The 12,033-nt window shown below is 39.3% G+C and overlaps 1 protein-coding gene across 2 annotated transcripts in view; it reads left to right on the top strand.

Moving 5' to 3' along the window:
• The window catches only part of LOC138851118 (uncharacterized), a 31,510-nt gene extending 25,990 nt beyond the window's left edge, over positions 1–5,520 (top strand). The window contains exon 2 of one of the 2 annotated variants that reach the window (XM_070079657.1): positions 4,498–5,520. In XM_070079657.1, coding sequence (XP_069935758.1) covers positions 4,498–4,521 — 24 coding nt within the window. In that variant the 3' untranslated portion in view covers positions 4,522–5,520. The other variant, XM_070079656.1, reaches the window with a different exon arrangement.
• Positions 5,521–12,033: the final 6,513 nt, after the last annotated feature.

Below are 12,033 nucleotides of genomic sequence, written 5' to 3'. Positions count from 1 at the left end.
ATAATGCATTAACCAAAGGTCGATCAACTGCTCCTGGAGAGGATGGTATAACCTATGATATTCTCAGAACTCTAAGGCACGTGCCTGATAACCCTTTGTTGGCACTGTATAATCTCAGTTACATTGAGGGCGTTCTTCCTACTTCCTGGACCAATAGTCTCATTGTGCCTATCCCTAAGCCCCAACAGCCTGATACATTTAGGCCGATCTCCTTAACTAGTTGTCTTTGCAAAACTTTTGAAAGAATGATGCTTAACAGATTTTACTACAGAATCAGACATCAACTTTCCCCCTACCTCTATGGGTTCATGAAAGGTAAAAGTGTGCAGAACTGTATTTCCACCTTTCTCACTGCGCACACCTCTACTAGTTTTACCACTTTTCTTGATCTAAAATCTGCATTTGATATTGCAAACAGAACAGTTATACTACATGAACTAGCCAAAATGAATATTGGTGGTAGCTTACTCTGCTGGATAATAGGATACCTGTCAAATAGAGTATCCTCTGTCCTTTACCAAGGCTTCAGAAGTGATTCTAAAGAAATGTCTTTAGGTACACCGCAGGGAGGAGTTCTTAGTCCCATGCTATTTAATATTCTGATTAATGCTCTCCTAAATGCTCTACCTGCCTCACCTAAACATATAGCTATAAGCTATGCTGATGATATCATGATCCATACAACAGGGCATAAGAAGATGAATACCATTCTTAATGAAGTTCAAGCAATTTGTAATCGACTAGGCCTCATAATATCTTCCTCTAAAACAAAGATATTAACAAGCAAACGACATCCCCCACCCATCTATTTGCAGGGTGAAATCATTAGCTACGTTAAAACTTACAGATATCTTGGTGTAGATGTACCCTTTAACAAATCCACTATACCACAACTAAACAAGAAATGCAAAGCTAGGCTAAATGCTCTCAAAGCTGTTGCTGGCTACAATCCCAACTATGGTGCTAATGTGAGAATCGTGAGAATGATGTACATAGCCTATGTTAGGTCCTTAATTGATTATGCTGCTCCCATGTTGATATTAGCTAGAGAAAGTTCCCTCCGACCCTTGGAGTTAATGCAAAATGAAGCTCTCAGGACTATTCTTGGCTGTCCCAGATCTACAAAAGTTCTTAACATGAGGAAGGAGCTTGGTATTTCTAGAATCAGTGATAGGATTGTTGAAATTAACACTGTACTCGGTATTAGAATGTTGAGAAACGAACCAGACACTGTCACAGTGAATCTTACCAAGTGTCTGGAGGTAAATACACACAGATCTAAATGGATTGTGAAAACGTGCAATTGCATTAAGTTTTATAACCTGCATGAACTGTATCACTGTAGGCAACAAGAGCATTTCACCCCTCCATGGAAGATGTGTTCATTTAATATCACATACCTACAAGTCCCTCCCAAGAAGCTCATTGCTAGTAATCCCTTCCTTAAATCTCTTGTTAGAGCAACTGCTCAAGAAGAAATTTTTCGCCTAGCTGGTAGTAATAAGTTATCACAAGTTATATACACTGATGGATCTAAACAGGAGTCTTCTGGCAGGGCTGCATCTGCTCTTGTTGCCACCTCCCTAGTTAAGAACGATAATAAATTTGTTGAGTTAGGCATAAGAATTAACAACTGGGGGTCTACACTGCAAACTGAATTGTTTGCAATCCTAATGGAGCTAAAGTTAACCTATGACACTGAGCTTGACTCTATCATCATTACTGATTCTATGTCATCATTGAAGGCTCTTGGCTCATATAATGACTCCAACAACATGCTCATTGGGGAAGCCAGGTATAGATACTCAAAAATTAGGGACAAAGGAATTAATGTACAATTGCTATGGATCCCATCACACATTGGATTACTCCTTCATGATAAAGTTGATATGTTAGCCAAGAAGAGTATCCAGAAGGAGAACGTAGAATATAACTTTGGTATAACTGTGTCTAGCATTAGGAATAATATTAGGAGAGAAGTAAATAATGAAGATGATTGTTATAGGAATGCAGTTAGAAGCCTGAGTAGATCTATAACCCACTATGATAACATGAACGTAGATAAGTATGTTTATGGAGCAACTTGCAATGTGAACAGACTTTCTGATGTTGTAGTGGCCAGGCTTAGGCTTGGTTACAAGTACTTCTGGCAGTTTGGGAGACACACAGATGATGATCAAACTAAATGTAAATTATGTGATCAGGCATATGGTCACTCTCTTGAACACTATGTGCTTAATTGTCCACTTATTGAGGAATACAGAGACAGACAGTATAATAACCTATGTGACATGTCAAGATATCTTATTAATGAAAATAAGATACCAGATATACTAAGCAAATTTCCTAAATTTGCTTGTAACAGATAAGTGAACTATAGATATGTAGATATAAATCCATATGTATTCCTGTTAACCCTTTGGGGCCTAGTTCCTAGGCCTTTTGTGTATCCATATGCTCTCGCGCTACCGTCCACAGGATGGATATGGGGTGCACAATAAACTAGCCACTTCGGTGGCAAAATCTAAAAAAATCTGGAGGACGAAGAAGGAACCTCTTTAAAAACAGTTAGGTGTGAGTAAAGGTTCCAATTTGCCTGATCAAATTGCCAGCGTGGGGTGCAAAGAGGTGGCAAAAATGAAGGGGAAGTAAGAATGATTGGGAAATGATCTCTGTCATGTAAGTCCGAGAGAACAGACCAAGTGAAGTCTAATGCGGCGGAGGAAGAGCAGACTGAGAGATCGATGCAAGAGAGAGTATGAGTCCGAGGATCAAAATGGGTGTGAGTACCTGTATTTAAAACATGGAGGGGGTGGGTGGCAAGAAAAGCCTCTAACTGAATTCCACGGGAATCACAGTGAGACCCCCCCAGAGGAAATGGTGGGTATTAAAATCACCAAGCAACAGAATCGGTGGCGGCAATGACGAAACAGGAAAGGCAATATCCGGTATAGATAATGCCCGAGAAGGAGAGAGATATAAAGAACAGAGCATATACCACCTATGTAAGTTGATACGGGCTGCCGTGTAATGCAGCGAAGTATGAACAAATAGCTGATGTTACGGAATATCAGTGCGTAGAAGAAGGGCACTTTCATCAAAGGACCCATCAGGAAAAGGATCTGAAGAATACAATAAATTATAGCCTGAGATGGGAGAAATAACAGCAGAGTGTAATTTTGGTTCCTGTAAGCAAACACCAACAGGGGCAAACTGGGAGAGTAACATCTGAAGCTCACCCCGATTACCCCTCAGGCAGCATATATTCCATTGTAAATAGGCCATGATTGGCAATGATAAAGATACTTGAAATCCGCAGGTAAGGGTTCATACGGACTAGAGGGGTTAGAAAAGTCCACATGCGGAGGCAGTGGAAAACGTTCAAGCAGCAAAGGAATGGTGTGCTGTGAAGAAAGGAGTTGCGCAGATGGAGCAGAGGAGAGAGAAAGAGTGGAAGGTGGATCAGTGTCAATTGATGGTTTGGTCTCTGCAATATATTCAGAGATTGCTTCAAGTGTTTTGGAATTCAGAGACGTCGTATGGGAGACAATATTGGAAATGGTAAGGGGAGGATGAGTAAAGATTGGAACTGTATTGGACAGTACCAAGGTAGGGGGGGCGAAAGGGTGGAGGGAACTGGAGAAGCATGGCAGGGGACAGAAGAGGCAGAAACCTGGGAGGTGGCAGAAGAGGAAGAAACTTGGGAGGGAACAGGGGAGGAAGGTACAGTACGAGGAGGAGTGTGAACCTCTACACTTGTAACTGAGCCAGTGAGAGGGGGAGAACCAGGGGCAGAGACAGGGAGGGTAAAATGAGGAGGTGGAAGATGGGTAGGAGGTGTTAACGGACCTTTTTTTGACTTTTGAGAAGTAGAGGGACGATTGGGAGGAGGTGTCGTACGAGGTCTCGTCGATACTGAGGCTTGTGAGGGAGAACACGAAGAAACGAGATCAGACTGAGGCGTTGAAGTAGGGACGTCTGAGCCGAGGACAGCAAAAGAATTAGATACAGGAGTGACTATGGGAGAGGTAACCACAGAGGTGGGTGTAGAAGATGGGATACCAGAAGTGGGGGGACGTTTTGAAACACGGGAATAAGAAACACATGGGAGTCTGCCTTGGAGGTGGAGATGAGAAACTGCCATGGCATACGGGAGACCTTCTGTCTCTTTGAGGTAACGGATTTCTCACTCGTTTAAATAGACTTGACAACGGCGAGAGTATGAAGGGTGAGCCTCATGGCAGTTAAGGCATGAGGGAGATCGATTGCAAGACGTATTAGAATGGTCATCGGCACCACAGACTGGGCACTCAGCGATAGATCTGCAATATTTCGCTGGATGGCCAAATCGCCAGCAATTTCTACACTGTTGTGGTGTAGGGATCACCTTTCGAACTTGTAACCGATGTCCTGCTACATAAACTGAGGATGGGAGTTCTCGGCTTTCAAAAGTTAAACGAGCCACATTGCTAGGATATCATCTCTGCCCGCGGGCAGGAAGAACGTAAGTGTCTACCTTGAGGATTGGGAGATCTTGGAGTTCCAGCTGTTCAAGAATGTCAGTGCCACAAGTCTGGAAATTTTGTTGAACTATGGTATGGGGCAGAATGACGGTACCACTACAAGAATTGAGGGAATGTTTTTCAAGAGTGACAGGAACACTATCGATATGGGAAAGACAAGAGAGCTCATGAGCCTGGGTAGCATTCTGTACAGTGATGATGCGCGTACCGCTCTTAAGAGCATGAAAAGAAATATCTTTTCCAACATGGCCTAGGAGTGCCTTGCCAATACTGTGGTCAGAAAGATAGGCAGTAGAGGAAGTCGGTCGTAAAGTGAAGAATTTAGTCCATTGTTCAATCTGAAACTGAGCATGGAAAGGTAGTGAAGGACGTGTCGATCGTTCTGAGAAGAACGAGAAGGTGGAGAAGTATCATCAGCAGGTAATTGTCGTTGGCGTTTAGGCGTGGGACCAGAGTTGGTCCGACGTGGAACGGGTCGGCGATTTGAAAATTGCCGCACCATAGAGGGAGAGGCCGGAAGCATAGTCAGAAAAGAGCGAAGGTCCGATAAATCGAAGGAGTCAGTCGAGGCCTCAGTACCTGAAGCGGGTGAGGAAACAGCATCGACAAGAGGTACAGAGGCATGAGGAGTGTCTGAAGAGTGGTCCAAAGACGAGGCGGGGTCAGAACGGGGTGCAGTATCAAGAAGGGGCCCGAGGGTAATAGGTTCATGGAATAGGGCTGCCATGGTTAGGTTACTTCTTTCTTTTTGTTTTTAAGATAAAAAAAGAAAGAAGTAAAGAAAATAAAAATAAAAAAAAGACTAAAAAAGGGGGGACCGGGAAGGGATAGTTCCTAGGAGGAATGAAAGGGCCAGAAATCTCCCTCCGCGCCCAAGAGGACCTCAGCACCGCAAGTAGCGCAGATGCAGCATGGAACCCATGCCATACCCTACCCATCATGCTAGTAAACTAACAATCTGGGATAGCAACCTCACATCTGCAGAGCTACCTCGGTGGACAAAAGAGAGGGCGGCCGGATATCCGCCACAACGCATACCTCCTTCGGCCACCACCCCCGGAATCTGAAAGGTGGCTTCCAGAGATATACCCGTCGCCTGAAAGACACCCAAAGCTACTCTGGGATACCGGAGAGGGATCGGGACATCCCCAGGAGATCCAGATTCCACGGCAAACTACGCCACCGCCAAGAACCTCAACGGAATGGGATGGACGCTGGTATCCTTTCCCCTACCCAGGATCTAGCACACCTGTGGGAGAAATCCCAAAGGCCAAAAAGAGGAAGGGCAAAAGGGAGGGGTGGGGAGGAGGAGGAGGAAAGGAAAAAGGGGAGGATGGGGAGGATGGGATAGGGGAGGGGGTAATTAGGTTCGGTCTGAGGAAGAAGACCGACAGGTCTAATTCCTCAGACCAAGAGCCTCTTCACCACGCCAAGGAGCCAACCTTGAAGAGGTACAAGTGTCAAGCTTTAGCATATATAATACTAAAAGTGCCAGAGTGTAACATGCATAATATTACAAGTGTCAGTCTGTAATATGAATAATATTACAAATGTCAGACAGTAACATGTATAATGTTACAAGTGTCAGACTGTAACATGCATATTATTACAAGTGTCAAGATAAGATAAGATAAGATAAGATTTCGTTCGGATTTTTAACCCCGGAGGGTTAGCCACCCAGGATAACCCAAGAAAGTCAGTGCGTCATCGAGGACTGTCTAACTTATTTCCATTGGGGTCCTTAATCTTGTCCCCCAGGATGTGACCCACACCAGTCGACTAATACCCAGGTACCTATTTGCTGCTAGGTGAACAGGACAACAGGTGTAAGGAAACGTGTCGAAATGTTTCCACCCGCCGGGAATCGAACCTGGGCCCTCCGTGTGTGAAGCGGGAGCTTTAGCCACCAGGCCACCAGTCTGTAACATGTATAATATCGAAAGTGTCACAGTGTAACATGTATAATATTACAAATGTTAGACTGTAACAACCATAATATTACAAGTGTCAAAGTATAAGATGTATAATTTTACAAGTGTTATAGTCTAACATATATAATATCACAAATGTCAGCCTGTAACATTTATAATATTACAACCGTCAGCCTTTAACATGTATAATATTACAAATGTCAGACTGTAACAAGTATATTATTACAAGTTTAAGACTGTGACAAGTGAAATAATACAAGTGTCAGACTGTAACATGCATCATATTACAAATAACAGACCCTAACATGTATAATGTTACAAGTGTCAGACTGTAACATGTATAATATTACAAGTGTCAGGCTTTAACAAGTTTAATATTACAAAAATCAGAGTGTAACAAGTATATTAAAAATGTCAGTATGTAACAAGTGTAATATTACAAGTATCAGACTGTAAAGTGTATAATATTACAAGTGTCAGATTGTAACATGAATTATATTACTAATGTCAGACTTTAACATGTAATGTTACAAGTGTCAGAGTGTAACATGTATAATGTTACAAACGACAGACTGTATCTTGTGTATTATTACAAGTTTCGGACTGGTACATGTATAATATTAAAAGTGTCAGACTCTAACATGAATAACATTGCAAGTGTCAGAGTGAAAGATGTATAATTTTACAAGTGTCAGACTTTAACATGTATAATATTACAAACGTCAGACTGTAACAAGTATAATATTGAAAATGCAAGACACTGACAAATGTAAAATTACAAGTGCCAGACTGTAACATGTATAATTTTGCAAGTGTCATACTCTAACATGTATAATATTACAATTGTCAGACTGTAACATGTATAATATTAAGAATGTCAGATTATAACATGCATCATATAACAGTTCTCAGACTGTAACATGTATAATGTTACAAATGACAGACTGTATCCTGTATATTATTACAAGTTTCACACTGTAACAAGTATAATATTATGAAAGTCGGACTGTAACATGTATAATATTACAAGTGTCAGACTGTAACATGCATAATATTACAAGTGTCAGCCTGTAACACGTATATTATTACAAGTGTCAGATTGTAACAAGTATAATATTTTAAGTGTCAGACTGTAACCTGTATAACATTACAAGTGTCAGGCTGTAACATCCATTATATTACAAATGTCATAGAGTAACAAGTATATTATTACAAGTGTAAGACTGAAAAATGTATAATATTACAAGTGTTAGACTGTAACAAGACAAGCAACAGACAAGCAACAGCAAAGAACTACAGACCAATAGCACTAACATCCCATATCATAAAAATCTTTGAAAGGGTCCTAAGAAGCAAGATCACCACCCATCTAGAAACCCATCAGTTACACAACCCACGGCAACATGGGTTTAGAACAGGTCGCTCCTGTCTGTCTCAACTATTGGATCACTACGACAAGGTCCTAAATGCACTAGAAGACAAAAAGAATGCAGATGTAATATATACAGACTTTGCAAAAGCCTTCGACAAGTGTGACCATGGCGTAATAGCGCACAAAATGCGTGCTAAAGGAATAACAGGAAAAGTCGGTCGATGGATCTATAATTTCCTCACTAACAGAACACAGAGAGTAGTCGTCAACAGAGTAAAGTCCGAGGCAGCTACGGTGAAAAGCTCTGTTCCACAAGGCACAGTACTCGCTCCCATCTTGTTCCTCATCCTCATATCCGACATAGACAAGGATGTCAGCCACAGCACCGTGTCTTCCTTTGCAGATTACACCCGAATCTGCATGTCAGTGTCTTCCATTGCAAGACACTGCAAGGCTCCAGGCGGACATCAACCAAATCTTTCAGTGGGCTGCAGAAAACAATATGAAGTTCAACGATGAGAAATTTCAATTACTCAGATATGGTAAACATGAAGAAATTAAATCTTCATCATAGTACAAAACAAATTCTGGCCACAAAATAGAGCGAAACGCCAACGTCAAAGACCTGGGAGTGATCATGTCGGAGGATCTCACCTTCAAGGACCATAACATTGTATCAATCGCATCTGCTAGAAAAATGACAGGATGGATAATGAGAACCTTCAAAACTAGGGAGGCCAAGCCCATGATGACACTCTTCAGGTCACTTGTTCTATCTAGGCTGGAATATTGCTGCATACTAACAGCACCTTTCAAGGCAGGTGAAATTGCCGACCTAGAAAATGTACAGAGAACTTTCACGGCGCACATAACGGAGATAAAACACCTCAATTACTGGGAGCGCTTGAGGTTCCTAAACCTGAATTCCCTGGAACGCAGGAGGGAGAGATACATGATTATATACACCTGGAAAATCCTAGAGGGACTAGTACCGAACTTGCACACGAAAATCACTCACTACGAAAGCAAAAGACTTGGCAGACGATGCACCATCCCCCCAATGAAAAGCAGGGGTGTCACTAGCATGTTAAGAGACCATACAATAAGTGTCAGGGGCCCGAGACCGTTCAACTGCCTCCCAGCACACATAAGGGGATTACCAACAGACCCCTGGCAGTCTTCAAGCTGACACTGGACAAGCACCTAAAGTCAGTTCCTGATCAGCCTGGCTGTGGCTCGTACGTTGGTTTGCGTGCAGCCAGCAGCAACAGCCTAGTTGATCAGGCTCTGATCCACCAGGAGGCCTGGTCACAGACCGGGCCGCGGGGGCGTTGACCCCCGGAACTCTCTCCAGGTAAACTCCAGGTAACATGTTTAATATTACAAATGTTAGACTGTAACATGTATAATATTACAGGCGTTAGTCTGTAACATGAATAATATTATAAGGGCCAGACAGTACCATGCATAATATTGCAAATGTCTGACTGTAACATGTATAATATTACAAGTGTTTGAATGTAATATGTATAATATTGCAAGTGTTAGAGTGAAACATGTATGATATTACAAGTGTCAGAATGTAACGTGTATACTACTACAAGTGACAGAGTGTAACATGTATAATATTAAAAATGTCAGACCGACACATGTATAATATTACAAGTATCAGCCTGTAACAAGTATAATTTTTCAAGTGTCAGACTGCAACACGTATAATATTAAAAATGTCAGGGTGTAACGAGCATAATATTACAAGTTTCAGACCGAAACCTGTATAATATAACAAGTGTTAGACTGTAACATAAATAATATTAAAGTGTCAGACTGTAACATGTATAGTAATGCAAATGTCCAACTGTAACAAGTATAATATTACAAGTGTCAGACTGTAACATGTATAATATTACAAATGTCAGACTGTAACATGTATAATATTACAAGTGCCAGACTGTAACATGAATTATGTTACAAGTGACATTCTGTAACATGTATAATATTACAAGGGTCAGACTGTAACATGTATAATATTACAAATGTCAGACTGTAACATATGTAATATTACAAGTGCCAGACTGTAACATGTATAATATTACAAGTGTCTGACTGTAACATGTATGATATTGCAAGTGTCAGCCTGTAATGTGTATAATACTTCAAGTGTCAGAGTGTGACATGTATATTATTAAAAATATCAGTCTGAAACATGCATAATATAACAAGTGTCAGACTGTAACATGTATAATATTACAAGGGTCAGACTGTAACATGCATGATATTATAAATGTCAGACTGTAAAAAGTATTATATTTAAAGCATCAGACTGTAACAAGCATAATATTACAATTGTCAGACTGTAACATGTTTAATGTTACAAGTGTCAGAGTGTAACATGCATAATATTTTTTTTGTCAGACTATAACATGTATAATATTACAAGTGTCATACTGTAACATGTATAATATTACAAATGTCAGACTGTAACAAGTATAATATTACGAATGTCAGACTGAAACATGTATAATATTACAAGTGTCAGACTGCAACATGTATAATATTACTAGTGTCAGAGTGTAACATGTATAATATTACAAATGTTAGACTGTAACAAGCATAATATTACAAGTGTCAGAGTATAAGATGAATAATTTTACAAGTGTAAGGCTGTAACATGTGTAAGATTACAAATATCAACCTGAAACATGTATAATATTACATGTGTCAGGCTTTAACATGTATAATATTACATATGTTGGACTGTGACAAGTACAATATTACAAGTGTCAGACTGCATCATGTATAATTTTACAAGTGTCAGACTGTAACATGTTTAATATTACAAATAACAGACCCTAACAAGTATAATATTACAAGTATCAGAATGTAACAAGTATAATATTTCAAGTGTAAAACTGCAACATGCATAATGTTACAAGTGTCAGACTGTAATATGTATAATATTACAAGTGTCAGACTTTAACATATATAATATTACAAATGTCAGATTGTAACATGTATAACATTTCAAATGTCAGACTGTAACAAGCATAATATTACAAGTTTCAGACTGTAACATGTATAATATTACTAATGTCAGACTATAACATGTATAATATTACAAGTGGCAGTCTGTAAGTGTCAGAGTGTAACATGTATAATGTTACAAATGACACACTGTATCTTCTATATTATTGCAAGTTTCCATCTGTAACATGTATAATATTACAAGTGCCAGACTCTAACATGAATAATATTACAAGTGTCAGTCTGTAACATGTTAATTTTACAAGTGTCAGAGTGTAACATGTATAATATTACAAATGTCAGATGGTAACATATATAATATTACAATTGTCAGGGTGAAAGATGTATAATTTTACAAGGGTCTGACTTTAACTTGTATAATATTACAAATGTCAGACTGTAACAAGTATAATATTACTAGTGCAAGACTGAGACAAGTGTAATATTGCAAGTGTCAGATTGTAACATGTATAATTTTACAAGTGTCAAACTCTAACATGTATAATATTACAAATAACAGACCCTAACAAGTATAATATTACAAGTGTCAGACTGTAACATATATAATATTACTAATGTCAGACTATAACATGCATAATATTACAAGTGTCAGACTGTAACATGTATAATGTTACAAATGACAGACTGTATCCTGTATATTAAAACAAGTTTCAGACTGTAACATGTATAACATTGCAAATGTCAGACTGTAACAAGTATAATATTACTAAAGTCAGACTGTAGCATGTATAATATTACAAGTGTCAGACTCTAACATGTATAATATTATGAGTGTCAGATTGTAATATGTATATTATTAAAATGACAGACTGTAACAAGTATAACATTTCAAGTGTCAGACTGTAACCTGTATAACATTACAAGTGTCAGTCTGTAACATGTATTATGTTACAATTGTCAGAGTGTAACATGTATAATATTACAAGTGCCAGACTGTAAAATGTATAATATTACAAGTCTTAGACTGTAACATGAATAATATTACAAGTGTCAGACTTTAACATGTATAATATTTCAAATGTTAGACTGTAGCATGTTTAATATTACAAGTGTCAGTCAGTTTCATGAATATTGTTGCAAGGGACGGACTGTAACATATCTAATATTACGAACGTCTGACTGTATCATGTATAATATTACAAGTGCCAGACTGTAACATGTA

This window comes from Cherax quadricarinatus, chromosome 100 (assembly GCF_038502225.1).
Source record: "Cherax quadricarinatus isolate ZL_2023a chromosome 100, ASM3850222v1, whole genome shotgun sequence".
Classification (NCBI taxonomy): Eukaryota; Metazoa; Arthropoda; class Malacostraca; order Decapoda; family Parastacidae; genus Cherax; species Cherax quadricarinatus.
This window is presented reverse-complemented; position numbering and strand designations above follow the sequence as displayed.